The following is a 22,447-nucleotide window of genomic DNA, read 5'->3' as shown; positions in this document are numbered from 1 at the left end:
CTCATATCTGACCTGCAGCATCAAACACTGCCTAAAATTACCCTCTGCATTTCCACCCATAATTATTGCATTAACATGTTAACGTTAATTACTTTCCTTTGGTTTTAATGAAAGCATTGACTGAATTGCTTGTCTTTATCAATGCTTTCATTATCATGCTGTCATTATTTTAAGTGCTTTGCCTTGTTTGTTTTTTGTTTATTAGCCAATTACTTAATTATTGAGAACAGCTACAATCAGTAATTACAGTAATGATTTTTTACATTTTCTAAGTACACCTGCCGTTTTTATAGTTCTTCCTTTCTTGCTTCTGTGAATGTGTTTTCCTTCCTCCAAAACAGTTGATTGTTTGTCATGACTGTGCGGTTTTAGTCAGGTATACTCCTTTTATATGAAAACACTCACTGTGAGAAATGTGGAGGAAAATAACACATTGATGTGCAAGCACCAGCCATCCTAGACTCATAATTCAGTCTCTAAACCCTTCGCGCAACTAGAGACTGATCCCCGGGCACTCCAGTGTGAGAATCACATCTCAAAGTGCATGGCATAATCACTAATGATTTGTTCTTTGTTCTTTGTTCATGCAATACTACTCTTTAATCAGAGCCAGAGTCCACCTGCTTCCCCAATGACTGCAGAACTTGGAGGCCACAGGCGCATCCCTAGTGATGCCACGCAGAGTGCTGTATTTGCAGCTCCAGGGAATGAGTCTGCTGCACAACAGCTGCAAGGAGCTGCTGGAGATAATTCCCTCAGTCAGTGAGTAACACACAGTGCAAGATCGCCACAAATTTCACATTATTTTAGATCACTGTCATTTTGGTTATCCTCTAAATATCCATCCAAAGTGGTTCAAAACGGATGAATTATTTCCTTATTTTTTATTTTAGGTGCCCGCGGACCCTAAGAAAAGCACATGGTTAAGCTTGGCCAGATTTACGATATACAGTTTTTGCCCCAGCCTAATCTGTGTTGGACTGTATGTAACTGTGGGAATCTGCCATGAACTCCATGTTGTTTTTGGGAAGGTTTTAATGGGCCTCATTCACAAAATGTTTGCATTTACAAATATTTCCACTTACAAAGCAGTATCATTTGTGAACCAGCGCGGGTACTCAATCACAGGACACACACTTAAAAAGACAAATTTAAATATAAAAAATGCAAAAATATAAATTGTTTCAGTCCATTGTTGTTAAATAAAATAATTTGATTGTGTAAAGTGCATAAGATACACATAATGTTCAGTACATAATGTTACTAGAACAGCCCCTCACTTTTTCTGTCACATGAAAAAGTACATATGTATGTTTGTACACTGCCTTATTGTCATTTTGTGGGTTTTCTTTCGCTAGGCCACTCAGTGCAGCTCCTCCAAATATCATCCAGTTTGCTCAGCCTGCTGTGTGTGATGTAGACCAGGATGACAGCACAGCTGTGACCACTGTACCTGCACCTGGCTCTGCTACCGACACCCCTACACAGCTGGAAATCACAGCCTGGGATCCTTTTGGTGATGATGATAACTTCTCTAGCCTCGCTGCAGGCGACCTGCTTACCAGCGACTCTGACAAAAAGCCTGATGGTACGAGATTTGTATCCATGCGTGTGCGCATGTTTATATATATATATAATTAAAGTTAGGGTAAGTGATTTTCTTTGGTTAAAATAAGTGTTAAATAGCTCTATATTCTGATAGTACTCATTGCTATAGAGTGTTTGTTCAGTAAAAGGAGTCTCCTTGTCTCTCCAGCTCTTTATAAAACAGAAAATGCATTTTTGTTTCAGTTTCAGTTTCATTTCCAATTTTATCCAATCAGGATAGAGAACTCAATCAGGATACAGATTAAACAAGTGGAATTGGAAGTGATGACACTAAGAAATGAGCAGGCAAAATTGGAACTGGAACACTATAAAAATGAAGCTTAAAAATGGGTACTTTCTCCTGATTGGCTGAGATTTTGACACCTACCAGAAAATGTATTTTCTGTTTATTAAAGAGCTGGAGAGACGGGGAGACTCCTGTTACTGAACAAACACTCTATAGCAATGATTACTATCAGAATATAGTGCTTTAACCTTTTAACAAAATACTTTTTGTTTTAACCCAAAAATATCACTTACCCTACCTTTAATTAATGAATTAATATATAATTAGTCCATCTGATGGACAGTATGTAACTTAGACTTTTGTATTTATCAGACAAGCCTTCAGAAACTGACGAAACATCCTCTGAGGACTTGATACCGGGCCTGCAGGCATTGTCTCCTCGAGAAACTGTCCAGCAAACTGGTAAGACAGCAGTCGCTTTAATATTGCAGAACTTGCTTCACAATGGGATAGATAAAAAGGCAAAATGATCATTCATAAAACATCAAAATAATGTGACAAATTCGACATCAATAACAATATCATACGTGTGGTAGCATCGCTCCGGCACAAACTTTATGCAAAGCGTGGCCAATCTGTGAAGCCGATGGGTTGGGGCTGCCTACTTCACACGCAGAGATTCAGTGCGTCCTCCGCAGACCCACAGACAGACAGATACAGACATTTGTGGATTTTTGTTTGTGGATAACTGCTGGTCTATGGGTTAGGCTGGGGACAATCTGGGAACCCATTCTGTAAAAAAAAGAAAAGTAATCTTTTTTTTCCCCCTTTGTTGTTGCCTCTGGGGGCACCACCTCCTTTTTTGTGTAAAACAGGAACTCGATTAGGCTCCTCCCCTTTCTTAGTCCACTTCCTCCCGGTTGTTCCTACTGTATGTTTATTCCTAACAACAACAACATTACATGTTTACGGCAGTAGTGCTGACAGATTCTGCTTGTAGAATCTGTCTTGAGAGATTAGGCTGGGGATGGGTTGTCCCACTCGGCACAACCCATCCCCATGTCATCGGCGACACGCACGCCAAGGTTAAAGTGAAATGGGGCCTCAGTTATGCCCAGAAAAGTCACACGCAGACAGACACTGAGACACATACAGGTTTCTGGAACTGATAGATAGATGCTAGCTCTGGTCCATAGCGTTAGAAAGAGTTCTCCTTAACGTACTTTCGAGCCTTTACCTCACACCCGCGGTAGCGCAGGCTGCGCAGCGTCTCGTCTTTAGTAAAAAAAAAAAATACACTTTCGATACTCACCAAAACAAAGACGGTTTCATGGAGTTGAAAGCCTACTCTACTTAGTGGGAACACTCTGAGCCGCCCACCTCGGGTCAAAATTTTGTCCAGAAAAGAAAATATTTAATCGAAAGGAAAAAAAGTGTTTGGTTTACTCCACTGCGCCCTCTACAGATCTGGTCAATGGCATTTTTCTATTGACCAGATTTTTCCTTCCGGTGAAACATTTTCTTTTCTGGACAAAAAGTGTATTTTAGACGTGAGGTGGCCTTTCACTTTTTATAGCACCACCAGTAGGCCGACTTATATAAAACAAATGTTTTGATATTACTCCTTCAGATTTTATCAAAATTTCACGCAAATCGGTACACATGATCTCTATAGTCATGTGATCAAGACGGATCTGTTTGATTTTGTGTTGCACACAGAAAATAGCACAAGCTGACTGAGCGTTGTGCTGTGACACGTTGTGAGCTTGTAGATCATCTATTTTCCGATTTGCGACACCCGCACTCAACTAAATAAGAATCAGACTTAAGTCTGCTGTTCATCACTGCTTTCCAGTTGAAAGACCATCTGCCCTTATTGACGTGGACACAGGAGCTTCCCTTATTGATGTGGACCCAGGAGTCTCCCTAATTGATGTGGACCCAGGAGTCTCCCTAATTGATGTGGACCCAGGAGTCTCCCTTATTGACGTGGACACAGGAGCCTCACTCTTGGTTGTTCCAGATCCCTTCAGTGAACTCTCAGACACACCAGGTAGAAATCACAGTCTTTGATTGAAAGCAATTCATGTAATTGCATGCAAAGAAAATGCATGTAAAAATGGTATCCTTTGGAAAGTTGCAGTAAATGTAAAGTATACAGTATATGACTTAGTCTGTGGTCCCCACGTGCTTCAAGAGGTCCACCATTGTTCCGGTATGTTGTTACACAAGAATGCTTCCCAAGCTGGCCTGAATGACTACCACCCGGTAGCACTGACCTCAGTGGTCATAAAGTGCTTTGAGAGGCTAGTAAAGGATCACATCTGCTCCTCTCCCCCTATCACTTTAGACCCACTACAGTTTGCCTTCCGCCCGAATAGATCCACTGACAACGCCATCTCCCAGGTTGTACATGATCTCACCCTCTCCCGCCTTGACAACAACAAAGAGGGGAAATGTCAGGCTGCTATTTATTGATTACAGGTCTGCCTTTAACACCATAGTCCCCACCAGGCTGACCAGCAATCTGGCAGACCTGGGACTGAACCCTACAGTTTGTGACTGGGTACTGGACTTCCTGACTGCCAGACGCCAAGTGGTCAGGGTGGGCAAGTACACCTCTGCTACCCTCACCCTAAACACTGGAGCCCCCCTGGGCTGCGCACTGAGCCCCCTATTGTACTCCCTGTATACTCCCTGTATACACGTGGCCAAGAACAGCCCAAATGGCTAGGTTTGTTGAAGATTGATGTTAGGAGTGTCATTTTCAGCTTCTGATATACCATGATTTGTTAGAAGTGTTATATCGCACCCTCCTGGGCACAACTCAGTCACAAGACCGTTTTATTTACAGTGTGACAGTGCCACTTTGTCCCAGGCTTTCTCACAACAGAGAAAGATTGGAAAACATGATTTTCAATGGACTGAGTCTTTAATTCTTTTGTTCCCTATATTTCCCCCCACCTTGGCCCTTAGGGAAGCTGATTGAAGGACTCAAATCTCCAGACACATCTTCACTTTTGCTCCCGGACCTTTTGTCACTGGCTGACCCCTTTGGTGGTGCTGTGGAAGAGTCTGCAAAAGGTAATTTTGTTTCTGTATTTAAGCACGTTCAACCTAGGCAAAACCTTTTTTTTTTAATGTCAAAATGTCCATGGTTTATGAAAGTCTGTCGTACATTAATCCTCCGGACATAATTACTGGATGCTGTGGGGTTGACTAAAAAGAGCTAATCACCCTACAGCGTGTCACTGAGTCACTCTCCATAGAAAATAAGGGAAACAGCTGACACACATGCACACACAAAGCAGCAGATTTCAAAATATAGGCATGTAGACCGAGGCTTATTTTTTATAGAAACTCTAAAACTGTAAGTAAATATATGCATGATTCTTTTGTCAGTGAAAAAAATCTTGTCAGTGAATATCTGGTGTATAAACATACCTAAACCCCTACTTTAAAATGCTAAAAGCGTGATAAAGTGCCTATACTGTTTTTGTAGTGAATGAATACACAATAAATAAAAATGGCATATACCCCATAAAGGCATTTGTGCAAGTTAAGATTTCCCATGGTTTTACTCAATGACCTCTAGTCTGAGGGCAGTTATGCTTATCGGCAACACAAATGATGTGTTTGAAAGTTTGACACAGCTGTGGAATTTGTACAGCTTGTGCTAAGTAACAGGCGTATTGGTGCTGACTCTAACTTTCCATGGCAAAATATGGTGAAACCTCCACCAGCTCAATCGAAAGGTAGGGTAGGATGATGTGTGGAAAAATGCAAGATAATAAAATTTTGCAGCTTCTGATAACTAGCTGGTCATCCTGCAGCTTCACACTTTACAGGAACAATTTTGAAAAGCACTAGATTGTATGGATTTCAGAGTCAAATTCTATTATTGCACCATAGCTGCAGAACGGAAACTACTAGAGACAGACTGATGTACAGTACCTGTTAGACGTTTTTATTGGCCGATATTGGCCTGTCACAGATATATTAACAGATGATGTATACTTGTTTTATTATGTGTGTGCCATATTGTGGTTACCCAATACATGCCATAATATACATCAGATGTAGGACAAATACAAAATGTTATGGCCTCACACATTGACTTTACAGGGCTTGCAATGTTTGACTGACCCCACTACAATAAATCTTCCCCTCTAATAGAACTTTACTAGACTTGAAGTTTTCTTCCTCTGTGTCATAATTTAGCAAATTATTCGAAGAAGCTGTCCTACTAAAGTGGTATTGGTACAATATGTCATGTGTGAAAGTGCTGGGCAGTGGTGTGTTCTACCGTGTTATGCTATATACGTAGTATACCGTCCCAGACAATTTGAAAAAAAAAACGTATACCCTCTACTAACCATTTCATTCGGTGACCAGTGACCACGAGCGAGCGAATAATTATGGTATACCCTCCGAAAAAACCTAGAACACACCACCGTTGCTGGGGGTGGTTGGCCTGATGATATATTATCTTGCAATGCTGACATTTACCTCTAGATGGCAGTAAGTCATTAATTTTCAGATCTAGGTCCATTAATGATCTGACAGATTACTGTCAGATCACTTTGTACTGTGCTTGTGTGAATGTATTATTTAACATGTCAAATTTTGTGATGTTCCACGTACATGAGAAAAAAATCTAACAAAAACAGAAAGATGAATTTAAAGCACTGTTTCTCGACATCGGGTCCGGGGACCACCAGAGATCCAAGTGGACCCTTTTGGCTCTGTAACTATGAGAGGGTACAAAATGGAACCAAATGGACCCGTAAGGGTCAATTATGTACTTTATAGTTATATAAACACTGATTATTTTGCAGTGTAGATTGGGGTCCCAGAGATTTAAACAAATGTTTCAAATGGGGTCTGTTGCCGAATGCATGTCAAAGAGGGTTCTTGAAATGAAAACAGTTGAGTCACACGTGTCCTTGTCTGGCTTCTTGTCTTCTGTCTCAGATCAAGTTAATCCAGAGGACTCTCTAGACTTTCTAGATTGCTCTCTGATCTCCTGCCAGCCCGCCCTGCTGGCAGGCAGCAATGCCACCTCTTCAGCTCCCACCTCTGCTGCCTGCGCTTTGGATGATTTTCAGTTTCAGTTGTCCGGAGAGCCCGCTCCACCACTAGCAGGTATTTCCTTATAGACCTGTCACAATTATTACATAATCGCCTAATCACAATTATTAGGTCTGTCACAATTATTACATAATCGCCTAATCACAATTATTACATAATCGCCTAATCACAATTATTAGGTCTGTCACAATTATTACATAATCGCCAAATCACAATTATTTTCCAAGAAATAGCAGATCTACAAGATTGTAGATCAGCTATTTCTGCTATTTTTTTTTATTTTTTTAAAGTACAAAATTGTTAAATATGTCTGTAATTAATTTTTATATTTCAGTTATTTGTCATATCTGCCCTTTGTAATTTTTGATTACAAAGCCTAAAAGGCAAACAAAAATACGTTTTTATCCATTTGTTCCAAAAAAAAACACAATTAAATCGTTAACAGCAATTATTTGTGAAAATTAATCGTGAACTTAGTAGGGTGTAAGTGGTAAAATTCTAAAGGGGTTTTCAAAACTTAATTGACTAAAGCAAATGGATGTACACCTCCCCAGAAGAGTATAGAACTGTTAAATGCGTGCCCGTTGAGATATTGGAACATTTTTATTTCTTATTGTATAAATTGTATGTGTTACCCTCAATGGAATCACTTAATCATTTACACAGTTTTGTAGTTGGTAGAGACATACATTTTTCACCAATGATTGCAAGTAGTGTGCATTACTTTCTCAACAAATATGATCCCAATCGGCCCGATGGAGTTGCTATAACAAAAAAAAATATGTTTTGGCCTATACGTTTTTAAAGACATTTTTGGGGGCTTTTTCTGCCTTTATTAATAGGAACAGTAGACTGACAGGAAATGGGGAGAGATGGGGGGGAGACACGCAGCAAAGGTCGTCGGGATCGGGAGTCGAACCCGCGACACCTAGGTGCCCAGACTGTTACGCCAACCGTCCGGGCCAAGGCCTATAACTTTGAACAAATTTCCAGACAAATCTATCCAAATGAGCCACGGCCATTGGCGTCTAGATAGATTTTCCGCCATTTAGACTTTTTGAAAATCACATCTCCCCCTGGCCTCGAGGCATAATGTACGCCTCCTGGCTGGCGTACAGTTACACATACGTAGAATTTCTCCTCTGCATTTCCCATCCTAACTATTAGGAGTACTTAATACAGCAGTCGGGGAGCAGTTGGTTCCACTTATAAGGAATTTACCACAGCAGAACCATCTGTAAAAGCTTTAGTGCATGGGTTCCCAAATATCCCTTGCCTCTAGCTGTGGCTCCCCTATTGCGAAATGGCTTAAAGAAATGAGCTAATGTAGCAATCTACAAGCTCACAACACTACACTATGCATCTCAATGCATCGCATTGCAACGTCTTGTGAGCTTGTAGATATGTTATTTGCGCTATTTAAAAGAACATATATTAACTATGACGTGTCCAAAAATAGGGACACCAGGTTGAAAGAGGTTGAACTTTCACAATAATCTTATGCATTGAATTTGAATTGAGAAAAAAAACTAAATAAAATAGTATTCAATATATATTTTTATATATTCTATATCTTTCTTTCCCCCTTAATTTCCTCTCCTTTCCAACTGGCTACCCTGCTGGCCCCCCTGTGCCCCCACTTTGAAAACCTGTACTTTTAGGCAATGAAATCATTGCCTCACTTGTGCCTCCTTCATTCTAAAGCCATCTAATGTCTGTCATCACTTTACCGTGGTTCTAATTCTTATATTTGGTTAAATCCACAGCAGACACCTCTCTCCTGATCTTAGAATTGGAGCCCCAGCAGACCAGTGCAGAGGCAAGCACAGAGGATGAGTTTGATCCTATCCCAGTCACAGGGCGAAAAAACTCTGCTTCCCAAGGTAAGTCTTGACAGCCTCACAGAAATACAGGTAGGCCGTTTAGATCATGTTTTTCCTTTCCTATCTCAGATTTGCCTCCTATATTTCAATTTCCGATTGTGTTTTTGTATGAATAGACAGAACTATAAACCAATTGATCTGTTAGGAACACGTTGGATTTCAGGTAGCTGCACAATCGTTAATTATAATTCCACTGTACATTATTAAAAATCGTACCTTTTTTTTGAAAGACATCATTAGTTAAAGTTAGGTCTGCTAATAAGAGATAGACACCTTTTCTTCCACAGAGGTTTAATTAACCCATTCAATCAGGGAACACATCTTTGTCACTTTAGATTTCTTTGTCTATTCAAAAGTAGCAGATATACAAGCTCATAGCGCAGCTCAGAGTGCTCTTGTAGATCTACTATTTTTGAAAGAAAATGCGTGCAAATCTTTGAATTTATATATTTTTAAAGCGAACATTTGTAACTCAAATCTTTGCCTCTTATAAATATTAATTATAAAAAATATATATTCAAAAATAGCAGATCTACAAGCTATGAGCTTGTAGATCTACTATGCCAAAGAAATCTAAAATGACTCAGATGCGTTCCCGGTCTTGGAATGGATTAAGGGATGGTTTGAGGCCATTAGATGTAAATAGACATTTCTTGCCTTTTTCTTTCTTTCTCTCTCTTTCTCTCTCTTCCCCCCCTCCTTCCTTCCACCCCCACCCCAACCTCCTTGATCCTTGCTGCTTGTCGTGACTCTTTTGCTCGTTTGCTTTTCGTCCTTCTGTTTGCCTGGGTTTTTCCTGCCCTTCCTCCTTTGCCTTCCCTTCTGTCCGGCCATGTTTCAGGAGGCCACTCGCGCAGTAACAGCGGTGGCTCTGAGTCCAGCCTCCCCTCCAGCTTGGCCCGTTCCCTGCTACTGGTGGACCAGCTCATCGACCTGTAGACCCGGCCCTATAGAAGCTGTAACACTGGATTATAGACCCGGCATATTATAGCATAACAGCAATCAACACTGTTCTCATAACTATCTCCGACCTTGCAACTAGGGCTGTCACGATCATCACATTTTAGTCGACGATTAATTGTCATACCAATAACAATAATTTCATTGTGTTTTTGGAACATAGAAATAATATATAAATAAAAATTACATTTCTGTTTGACTTTTAGTCTTTGTAAAGAAAGATTGTACAGGCCAGATGTGACAAATAAGTTAAATAATATACAAAGAATAGCCAAAACCAAGCCATATATTTAATAATTGTATATTATGTTATGAACGTAAAGTATTGAATAGTGGAAATGGCAATCGGACAAGCTCACAACGCGTCAAATTGCAACGCGTTGTGAGGTTGTAGATCTTGATATTTCTATTTTTGAAAATGTTTCAACAGAATCATTTATGCAGATGAATGGAAATGATTCTGATGATTATTCAAAGGTATCGCAATGAGGCGATAATGTAATAATTGTGACAGGCCCACTTGCAACCCCTGGCTAATACCCTCATACCAATTCCTGCAGTAGAATTGTCACAATCCTCTTCAGTGCTTTTTCATTCCTACCCTTTCTACAAATCTTGCATCTGGCTTCTCTTCATCACCCATCTATCCCACCCCATCGTGCTCACATCCTCTCTTTAAGACCTCTGTACATAAAGTATTTGTTCCTATGGCAAAAGTGTGGCCAATGCACTAATATCATCCTTTACTAAGATTAACCCATTACCTTCTCTAAATCAAGGCTGCGATCCAGTTGTCTCATCATCATTGCGTAGTGGCTAGCCGCAAACCTGAAGAATATCACTGTTGCGATGTACTAGGCTAGGCATAGTTAGATGTGGTTGTAATTATTATCATATATACATACATTTGACACCTTTTTGCTTTAAAAAGAAAAAATCGGTTCTCCTATGAATAATTTGCACATCATCAATTAGGTAAAACCTGGAACCACTCAACCATAGAAAAGTAATGAAATGTTGGTCTCCAGCTGTAACAAATGTTTTTCAACTGGCTTAATTTGTACGGCAGTGTACATGTTGTGTCTGTCAGGGCTGCTGTTTGTATCTTACTCTATATTGTTATTGACTTTACTTAATAAGATGGATCAAATATCGTAGACAACTTAAACATACCATAAGTAAGACTGAAAAAAAATAATTATGATAATATTCCGTCGTTCAGTTACAGATTGATAACATAAAAACAAAACACCACCTGCCTCACGTTTCCTTTTACCCGTTATGCATAATTTGCACCCCGTCGTACGATGGCGTCCCGTGCCGGCAATAGCTGATCTACAAGCTCACAATGGGTTACGATGTGCAGTGCATTGTCAGCTTGTAGATCGGATATTTTTTACACGGGACGCCATCCCACAAGTATAAATCAGGCTCTACTCCCATCAGACATTAAGAGTGGAAATGAGTGATCAACACAGAGGACAAGACCATCCTCTGCTTGAAAGGTTGTAGGGATAACCTGCATATAAATAGTTTGAGAGACCCTGATTACAGAATTCATCAAGTGAATCACTGCCTGCCCTTTAAGAAGGGAAGGTTTGGCAATATTTATAGTTTTTTTAAAGCGTAACAAATACTCATCAAATCCTTATCCTTTGAACCCATACATTACAATTACATTTAGCCGCTGCGACTTAGAGCTTGAATTGAATTTCTATTATGTCAGCACACAGCCAATATTGTTAGACAAGCAAGTCTACACTGTCTAATTTTGTTATTAAATGAAACCAGTCATTTAGAGTTTATAACGATGCACCATATTGGTTGGAAATGCATGCAATGTCATGGAAATACTATGAATAGCCAACAGCCTAATAGGAACATGTTACAATTAATTATCTGTTATATGACAGTGTTGGGCAAGTTACTCAGGAAGTGTAATAAATGACTCTTTAACTTATTTATCCTTTAAAAAGTAATAATATAACTTTACTTATTGCTTGTTTTCAAAAGTAATTAGTTGTTATATTACTATAATAATAATAATTATATATATATATATATATATATATATATATATATATATATATATATATATATATATATATATATATATATATATATATATATATATATATACATATATACACCTAGTAAGTTATGCAGAGTTGCTTGGATTTGCCATTTTTTTAATTGTAATTAATTACACTACTCGTAAGTAAGTAGTAATATTGCCCTAATATATTACTTAATAAGTTACTGCCTAACACTGGTTATATGTATTTAGACCATCCATCAGGTCAATCCTTTGGCACTAAATCGGTAGACAAAATATAATAGAAGCATCTTAAATTCATCTAGTACCATATATTAGAGATTCATCCCTTTTTAGACTGCACCTTCTTGCACAGCCATTCCACATTGTGCATCCTACATTCCTGTCATTTGTTTACTCTTAGATTATGTAAATATATATCTGCAGTCCCTGCAGGCTCTGATCCATTGACCATATGATTGGTTATTCTTGTGTATATATAAAAGTCATTGTCTGTTTTGTCTGTCATAAAGGTTTACTTGTGGGAAAAGTGATGAAAATGAAAAAAATCTATATATAATATAAATAAATTCATAGTTTCCTGTTAATAAATGTTAATATAAATAGAGTGTTAGAGAATGAATGTATGAAATACATATTAGTCTATAATAAAATTATGATAATATTATCATTGAAGAATATTGAATAATTCTATATATCTTATTCCTCCTTGTGAAACTGTGTGTTTAAGATTAGTTTTTTCTTCCCCCATATCATCTCAATAACTCAGTCAGAACAGCAAAGTATACAGTTGACAATCCTAGTCTTTGCCTAAATTTGGAGATTAGGTTTTGTGTTTTATCTCTAATTATTTTGTGGAAATTGAACGAGCCCATGTCATGTTGGTTTACAGCTACTGTATGTAGATTGCTGTAAGTTTTTATTTGTAAAAAAAAACAAAACATTTGATCGTTTACTACGCAACGGGAGCTCAGCCTGATGAAATAGTCCTGATTCATTTCGTTGTCATTGTTCTACAGTGGCAAAACTACAATTCTGCTGAAATTGTGCTTTGTAAGCCTATGCTTTTCTTTACTGGTTTTAGCGATCACAGAACCCATATCAAAAAGCATGACAGTGTTGTTGAATGTTATGTTAATGAGTGTTTGTGTACAGTGTTATGATAAGTATGTATGGAGTAATTGCCGGAGTTGTCGGATGTGTTTTACAGTATCCTACTTGTGTTGTCCTTTGCTGCAAATATGGCAACAATGTGACGTTGTCATTAAAATCATTCTTTGAAAGCACAGGCCCTCGAAATTCTCTCAGGTAGTAAGTTGCATCACAATCTCTGAGAATTTGACATATTGACTTTATAGAGCTCCAGTCTTACTGTTGTTTGGAAGTGTGTACATTGTAAAATCCTGTTAATTTAACTGAGAGTGTACTGTTGAACCCTTATGGGTCCATTTTGGTCCCATCTGTACTCTCGCAGAGTTATATTGGATTAACATTGAGGATTTTTACTGTGTACTAATGTCATATTGAAGTTGACTTGTGTTACAGTAAGGTTGACTGATACAACTTGTGTGAGGTTCTCTGAATGTGGAAATGACTTGCAAGCATGTTAGTCTTCAGGGGCAGCATTGCCTTTGAAAACGTTGCTTACAAGAGAGGGGGACTCATTCACAATGGGCCCTTACTGAAGCAGAGAGTAAAGAAATACAAATTCTACTATAATATCGTACAGTATGTATAGTATAGTATAGGACTGCAGCCTTAAGTTGTACTGCAAGAAAGAAAAATAATCCGCCTCATCTGCAGTAAAGTTAAAAGCAAGGATTGCAAGGCATCAAATCCAATGTTGTTACTCTTTTTTCTTTTTTTTTTTGTAAAATGTTTTCCCCATCTTCAGTTGCTTTGGGATGTATAACTCCAAGCAAATTTAACTTTTTGCACATTTTGATGTGCTAATTAACACTTTTAAAATGTGACACAAATGTATTTGTGTCAAATGTGGGTGAAGTTCTCGATTTCAGAAGTGGACAAGAAATTAAAATAATAAATCATACTAAATAATTTCCATATGGCTAAATTGCCACAGGGTCTGTGGTTAATGTTGTTTTTAAACTCTAACAAGAGTTATTAACCGTTTTACTACATCGGCCCCGTTGTGTATTCCATGCTAACGTGTGCATTTTAATGGTGCTGATTTGTTTGCCTTTACTTTATTTTGGTTTTTTTAAAGTATGGATTTGGAGATATTTTCATTTGATTTAATCACAAACAAACACAAAATCGCTGAGGAAGGAGTATTTGGGATAGATCTCACCCAAAAACAAACAAAATAATTGTATAGCGCATGCAAAAAGCTAAAATTGTTATTTTCAAAAGCAACTGTTTCTCAGGCTTATGTAGATAACTGTATGTGCAACGGAAGGCTTGTGTTCTCATTCTTCTGCCTCCTGATCCTTTCCACTGTACAGCCCAGTCATTTGCAGTTACTGTTTGAACCTATGCAAACCCTTAATACTCTGCCGTACGGCGGTGACGCTCGCCAAAAATAGCCTATCTACAAGCTCAGCAATGCATTGCGTCAACGCATTGTGAGGTTGTGGATTGGCTATTTCCGGCGTGCGATACCGTCACACGAAGAAGTATATATTGGGCTTTAAGCTTAAACCCTGTAGGCACAAATGTGCTGTTGTGGAGGTTATGCCAAGCAGGTAGAATAGTCCTTATGTGTAACAGAAGCCCCTTATGTTCCCATTGTTCTGCCAAAAGTAAAAAGCTGTCAATTACCTGATACTTGAGTGTTTCGAGAAAAAAAAAATCTGTATGGCACCCAAACCTGCGTCCGAGCTGTGATATTGTGTGCTCCTTCTATTTTTGTGAGATGAATAAAAAAAAAGAATTTAAAAAGGGATGGCAAATAAAATACAAATGTGAATGTTAACGCACTGTGAGTATTAATTGTACATTTTTACTGAGTGGTAAAGATATCACATTGTTATGGATTAGGATTTTATTATGGATTATCACTCACAGACATACACACACACGCCGGATATGTGTTGAATTCTGTACAGGCTGTCTAAAAACAAAAGATTTAAACAATTGTTTCACAGCAGAATATCAATTTGCCACATTGTTTTTACTACAGACATCCATAGGATCATACCTCAATAGCTTCAGATTAAAAAGAATAATCTAATCCAGTGTCGATCTCGGCTTTAATGGCCAGCCGGTGACATCAGTCTATGACATATCTATGACGTATAGGCTATGACTCCAAATGCCGTAAAAACACCATTATAACCCCCAACTATTCTGGATGTTAACGCTGTATGTGACCTAGTCCCAGAGCTACAGTGAAGGGGGAGGTTACAGATGGGGCTACATGGACAGCAGATAACAGTAATTCTAACAGGTAGGAACAGATATTGGCCCCATCATTCCTCTTTGTCTGTCTGTCTAGGCCAGTGGTTTTCAAACGTTTTTGCCCAAGGCACACCAAAGGGCAAGTCAAAATCTTAAGACACATATGTATTCATATTTTATATCCTTGCAAAGTAGCCTCTATAACTCGTGTTATTGCACTTATCACTCTGTAAACATTTATTATTTACTAATGCCAAATTAAAGTTGACAAACAACTATTATTAACAAAATAATTCAGGAATTTATTTTAAAACTTTGACAAATGACATCAAACCAGATGGGTCACAAATGCCTGATATGGTTATAATTTAAAAAAAAATCTGCAGAGTGCATATCTCCACCAGGCTGGGTGGCCTACCCAAGGCTGTATAAATCGTGGGTTGTAGCCGTCAGGACCCGAGGAAGCTGCGGGGCAAATAGCGTTTACCATGACATACTTCGGCATACTTTTGGCATTTGTAGCACCCCTATGGGCAGAAGTATACATGCTTTTGGATGTCCGCTCTGGAGAGGCCCCTCAACCTCTAACGAATCCAAGGAAAAGAACATTTGTAGGACTTACGGTTAAAGAGTTACAGGCTGGTATAACACCACATCAGGCCTATTTGAAAAAGTTGGTTGTCTTCCATGGTCTACTGGCAGCGGTTTGCAAGATTAGCTCCATAATCACAGACACACACGCACACACACGGACAGGGGCAAACATATCCATACCCGGCCTTCAGTCTGGCAGAGATCACCGGCTTCGAATGCTATCAATGAGTGGTTGTCAAAAAAACACAAGGCGCACCTGACCTTGTCTTACGGCACACCAGTGTCAGTGCCTTGGCACACTGTTTGGGAACCACTGATCTATGGAGGCTACTTCCAATTTTATGTTCCATCCCAGCATGTGTGTGCAATCTTCTAAAGTATGAAAGGAATCTATTACAATACTTAAACAAGCTCTATTTTATACTTCGTCATATGACAGTGTCAGTCTATCAAGAGTATGTGGCTACTACTTCTATTTTTGAAAGGTTTCGAAAACTTTCAGCTATAACGACATGCCCAAAAGTGGGATGATGTGGTTAAATGGTGACATGCTGTTTGTAGTCTGAGAAATGCACATGTTGTAACATGTGATCACCTCAAGAGGGCGCCTGGTTGTCAGACATGTTGAGCTATGTGGAATAAAGCTTGTATGCTGTAAAGTTAGTTTTTCTCCTGGAAATCCTCACATCTGTTTAGACACACCGCTGTTGATGTTGCTTGAAATACCTTTTATCTGTATATTTTACTTTTTTTGTGCGTGTGTCTTTTCATCAGCATCTGTTCGTCCACATGAAGCCAACAATGGAAGCTTGCTTCAGTCAAATGCTTGCAGTCAAAATATAATATCCGCTCTATATACTGTGTGTGTATGTGTGTGTGTGTCTATGCTACAGTATGATTGGAAAGCTAGTCAGATTGAAAAAGGTGCACTCGTTTTCACCGATGGAGGCGTGGCGTCTGAAGGGGACTTAAGCCACGAGAGGCACCGCCAAGCGAGTCGCCGTGCCGAACGTTGCGAAGTCACCTTCAGCTGACTCAGCGCCGTCCGAGTTATGTCCCAATAGGGACAGAATCGTAAATCATCGTACCCCTAGTCTCAGTACCTCCGAGACGTCAACACCGCCTCGCGTGTGGTCATGGCCCTAGCCCCTCCCGGGTGGTGAATCGAAGAAAACAAGCACTCCTTTTTCAATATGACTGGTGATGTCGTGACTTGTGAAGCACCACAACTGCAGCCATCATGTTTAGAATATGCATCAAAGCCCTAATGATAATAAAAATGATACTTTATTTTGTAAACATGTTTGTTAACACAGAACACTTGTTTAATCCGTAGGCTACAGCAGCCTATAACTAACGAGGAATACAAGAACGGTCGCCCCAAATCACGTTCGTCCTGGGTCAAATATGGTGACGTCAGAAAGGTCGGCTGGGGGCGAGCGACCCGCTAAAAATGTGGCCGAGCGTGTTTTGGGGCGACCGTGTTTTGGGGAAACCGTTCTGGTTACCCTAACGAGGCATACGTTTGGCAAATTAGGGAGAATGATTGTTTGGCAATGTTCTGGCAGCATTGATTTAACGTCTCTATATCATCTTTAATATCTACATTATATGTATTTTTTCCCTACAGAACTGCAGATGGAGCCTAATAGTTGTAGTATCATTCTTGCAGCCGAGGCTATGACTTCTATGCAGACTCCGGAGAATTATGGGCAGAAGAGTGAGCAAAGGACCGAGGCCCCATGTGGAATATCGTCAGATGAGAGCACATCTCAACGGTCTCATGCAATGCCAGCAAAGCCATTCAAACCTGAACAGCTACCCAAACATCCCCCTGCAAACAACCAAGTGATCTCTGATGTCTTCCAACTGGCTCCTTTCAAAGTGTCAGGAAAAGGCAACAATAGGAAAGTGGTCACCAGCTCCCCAGTCTCCCATAAACCCAACGATCCAGTAGATGTTTTCCTTCAGGCACCTTTTGGGAGGAGACTGGCATCTGCCATAGCCAGTGTTGCAGACACTCACCTGTCACAGTCTATGCACAATACAGAGTCCCCATGCCAGAATCATCCTGGTGAAAGAGGCCTCCCGTGCTCCATGTTAGCTCTTGCTACTTCTCAGCATTGCACCAGTCAGGCCCCTCCCGTGTATTTGCAATACCCAGAAACGCCTCTGCTCCAGCAGCCAGTGGCGGCGCACCGTGTGGTCTCCAGTATTGGACAGCAGGCAGCCATCGGGTCAGTAGCAGTAGGACCTCTGCACTCCTGGACCATAGGGGGAAGAGCGCTGGTAGACCCCTTCACTAGAGCACCCTTTCAACCAAGATGCTCTCAAGGCAAGCCTTAACCCCAAGTCCCCCAAATCAGTGTGTTCATTTTACTCTGTGAGTGTGCAAATGTAACCAAATGGACCCGCAGGGTTAACATGGAGGATTTAGCTGGGTACTTAAATAAGAAATAATTAACTGTTACGCATTATGTCCCAATTTTCACTTGAAAATTGCTTATAATCTGTAAACAAGAGAGGTATGACACCCAACTTAAGAGTTATATACTGTAGACACTCTTCAATTATTATTTTACAGGTTTACTTCTGATGAGTCCAGTATTATAGTTGTCTTGTTCTCTTTAAGCATATACAGTAATTAACTCATGTAATGAACTTGTTCTACCTCAGCTGTCTGACTTGCGTTCAGACTGAACACATTAGTGCACCATTACAGCACTTTATAAGGAGTCATGCTATTCATGATCATGGAAGTGCATTAAAGATGGTCTTGATTAGTGGGTTCATCATTTTAGAATGCTAGCTGCCGTCGTTACAAATAGTGTTAAGCAATTATTTAGTGAATACTGGAAGATAATTCCTTCCTCAGCTTTTATAAACTCAATATTTTGTGTTTACAATATTTTGCCTGATATCAGACTGATTGTCAATCCTCATGAGATCACAATGCAATGAACAAAGATCAGTTAAAAAAATATTCAAATAATAAAACAAAAGTGAACTTTTAGTTTTAAACAACCTGTGTATTTTCAGTCAATCAGTGTATTTGCCCCATGTTTACACCACACAGAACAAGTAGAAAATGCTTCCTGTAAGGAATTACAGGATGCATTATCACGGTCAAAACAATACAACTTTAGATACAATAATGAAACAATACAGCATACTTAAGGTTCTTGTGCACCCATAGAAACAAAAACAATTTGCCTATAGATGTAGTTCACAAATTATTGATAACTGGAAAAGTGTTCCTTTGGCACAACTTACCACAGTGTGGGGTAAGTTGATCATGCAATAAAGCTATGTTCCCATTCTATAATCGAAAATGTATAATAATTGTATTTATTTTTTACGAAAAGCACAGCCTTTCTGTCTTCTCATAAACTATAGACTATGTATGAAATAAGAAAGCCATGTGGTGTACACATTTTTTAAGACATACAGTAGCGTATATATTTTTATAAATATTTAATATACAGTAGGGCCAACAAACCCAGTTCGTCTTACCCCATAGCCACAGTCAGAACTAGCAGTAGCAGTACAGACTAAATATCACATTTCAGCCGTAACCTCAAGCATTTTTTCACTACCAGATGTGTGATACCACGTTACAATGATCTACTCCCCCTCTGACACTGGGCTCATTATTTATGAGCTCAATAAAATCACTTCACATGACAAAAAGAAACACAATTTTGGCTCTAGTTCATTCATGATGTACACTATATGATCCAAGCCATCACTTGTCTGCTGTAATACTTTTACGATCCACCTGGTACTGCGTACTGCATTTAGTTTTTGGATTTCTTTATCCCTTCCATTGTGTTAGGGTAATTTTTGACCCGTTTTCAAGTTTAAATATGTAAAAAGTACCCTTTACATTTCTTTATTGGAACAAGGCTTCATGATATCCTCAGAAACAGCTATTTTAATGCAACAAAATTAATTACCACCGTTTTAGTTCATTCTGATGGTCTCTATTAAAAAAAAGTGACATCTGTGGTGTTAAGGGTCAAATTTGAAGTGTGGCTCAATTCCCCTCGAATTGTCAATATTCAATGTTTACATGTTTGAGAGTGAGACAAACTTTTAGCTAGTAGTAATACAAGCTATTAGGAGTAAAATAAAGTTTGGGTTTATGAAAAATAAATGACTTTTTACCTTCTATGGTATACGGATACATTTTGTCCCTTAATACCTAATTGTCACTATCTTTAATATGAAAAAAAATTAAAGTTAAAAAACTAAAACAATTATTTAAAAAAAAAGCTTTCTAATATTAGTCTATTATAGCTAGATAACATCATTATCCATTGTCTTCATTATAGGAAATGTAATATAAAACGAGATATATTGAAAGATGACACCCTAACCCTAATCCAAAATAATATTTTACAAAGTGTTTACATGGATATGAATGCATAACAAGTCAGCTATGAGGTGGGAGAAAAAAATAAATGAAAAAAAATATTTTTTTAGTATTTTGGGCTGAGTTAAATCACTGGTTAAATTTGACCCGCTAACACCAAAAGTGTATGCAGGTTTCTAACACAATGCAAGGGTTAAACATGCTCATCTTACCAAAATGTGTCGAGATGAGCCACCCCATGTTTAAAGGGGAGGGGAGGACTCCCCACCCTACAGTACAGACCGTCCAGTTTGTACAAAAAGTTCTTTATAAAATTGGATTATTGTTCTTTTAATGTTTAAATCCACCTCATGGGGCGGCAGTGGCTCAGGAGGAGATAGAGTGGCCGCTTGGGAATCGAAAGATTCCCGGTTCGATCGATATGCTCCCCCTGTGTTACTGTCGAAGTGTTCTTGAGCAAGACATTGAACCCATACAGTAACTGCTCCCGATGAGCAGATTGATGCCTTGCATCTGCTGTCGGTGTGTGAATGTGTGAATGTGAATGGGTGAATGCACATTGTAAATTCTTTTGGATAAAGGCGCTATAAATGTGCCCTTTATGCACCATTTATCAAAACAGGATTCACATATTATATAATCTCAAATCTCTCATCTGCTCAAAGGTATCCAAGTTTTAAGCGAGACTATACCTTCCACTGATTCAGTTCCTCGCCAATAAAATTTGGGTCCAGTGGACAATTCAGCCAGAAAGACATATTTAACACATTTCACATCCAATTAATCTAAGACCAATGTCAAATATTTAAGTGGTTATTAACACCTAGAGTTGATACACTGACAATGGAATGGAGACTGCAGATTCATTAATATATGTATTTCACTACGGTCATCTGTGAAACAGAAAACTAGCCCATATCCATGTGAAACTTCTGTATTATCATAGGAATAACAATTTTGTATTAGTGGGAATTTTCTTATGATGAGGACTTTTAAGATATTCTTAGAATTTAAACATCACACTATTAACTTACGAACCAGAATGAGGAAATTATACTGTTATTTATCCTGCATAATTTTTGCTAGTTCAGACATGAGTTCAGACACAGTAGTCCTCTTTTCTTTTCATGGATCTTGAAAAAAATGCCCAGTGTGGCTGGACTTCATGCATCATTTTGAGTAGTGTTAAGCAACGTATTTGACTAATAATATATCACTAATTTATGAAATCATTCACAAATTAGTTATTTTTGGATGAAAACCAGGCTGTCCCAGGAACTCTAAAATAAACAGCTTAATATAAGATCATAAAAATTGGCTAGTTCTGTGAGGGCACTAGCCAGCGTATCACTCCCATCACGTATTTCTCTGCACTTATTGGGCGGTCTATTTACATGCTTTCACACTCACTCTATGTGGATATGTATAACTTAATACTGCTACTGCTGCTGCAAAACCTGCACCCCAGCTTTCACTTGCTTTGGTTCTGCTCTATACGGCACCCAGGCATTTTACTTGTAACTGTATGCCCATGGGAGGGTTTAGACTCTGTTTTGTTACAGTATACTTGTATTGCTGCAGCAGGGAGCATCCCCAAGAGTAGTAATATAGCAGTAATACTGTATTGCCATCTCCATATGCAATAAATGGTTAGCTAATGACATAAGTGTTTCCTGACAGAACTTCAAGTCTCGCTTTCTTGTCCAGAGAATGCTATGTTTTCTTTTATTTTGACTAAGAACTAATAACAAATATTTCAAATAGTTCACATAACACTTTCTTAGTCTTATTCTAAAAAACATGTATATCTGCTGGGAATGCAACATTTTGTAATAACAGACAAATAGAATGCCTTGATCTTCTTGAATCCCATCACTCCTTGCTCAGTAGAACTGCATTTCAGAAAACCATGGCATCACGGCTGGGTTTTATTTTTATTGGTTTAGTTGTCTGCCACCAATCCTGCTGCTGCTGGTTCTGGCATTTTTCACACACGCCTCTATGAGCTCACTGCCCACAGGATTTTGATTTGGTCTCCATCTGTCAAATAATGACACTATTAAATTGCTAAAAGAATTACCATGAAATAAAGAGACTGAAACTCTAAGTACGAGCGATGTCAAAAGTAATATTTGGATTTGTGTTGCATCTGCTTCCAGGTGTAATACGTTTTTAGATGAAGTTATTCATAACCTGGCTAAGTGGGGTTGTTATTAGAGCCTTGATGATGAGAGTCACTGTTCAGGCTTGTAAAATATGAGCAGCGATTATTTTAATTAAAATAATTTTAAACT

At 38.8% G+C, this 22,447-nt stretch overlaps 1 protein-coding gene across 3 annotated transcripts in view; it reads left to right on the top strand.

Annotated features, from left to right (window-relative positions):
• The window catches only part of LOC308077920 (AP2-associated protein kinase 1-like), a 37,044-nt gene extending 17,254 nt beyond the window's left edge, over positions 1-19,790 (top strand). For 2 of the 3 annotated variants that reach the window (XM_080418918.1, XM_080418920.1), the window contains 8 exons: positions 608-762; positions 1,359-1,588; positions 2,207-2,296; positions 3,690-3,887; positions 4,811-4,918; positions 6,809-6,979; positions 8,692-8,808; positions 17,409-19,790. In XM_080418918.1, coding sequence (XP_080275044.1) covers positions 608-762; positions 1,359-1,588; positions 2,207-2,296; positions 3,690-3,887; positions 4,811-4,918; positions 6,809-6,979; positions 8,692-8,808; positions 17,409-18,124 — 1,785 coding nt within the window. In that variant the 3' untranslated portion in view covers positions 18,125-19,790. The remainder of the gene's footprint in view (positions 1-607; positions 763-1,358; positions 1,589-2,206; positions 2,297-3,689; positions 3,888-4,810; positions 4,919-6,808; positions 6,980-8,691; positions 8,809-17,408) is intronic. The other variant, XM_080418919.1, reaches the window with a different exon arrangement.
• Positions 19,791-22,447: the final 2,657 nt, after the last annotated feature.

This window comes from Gymnoscopelus braueri, assembly GCF_963280865.1.
Source record: "Gymnoscopelus braueri genome assembly, chromosome: 22".
Taxonomy (NCBI): domain Eukaryota; kingdom Metazoa; phylum Chordata; class Actinopteri; order Myctophiformes; family Myctophidae; genus Gymnoscopelus; species Gymnoscopelus braueri.
This window is presented reverse-complemented; position numbering and strand designations above follow the sequence as displayed.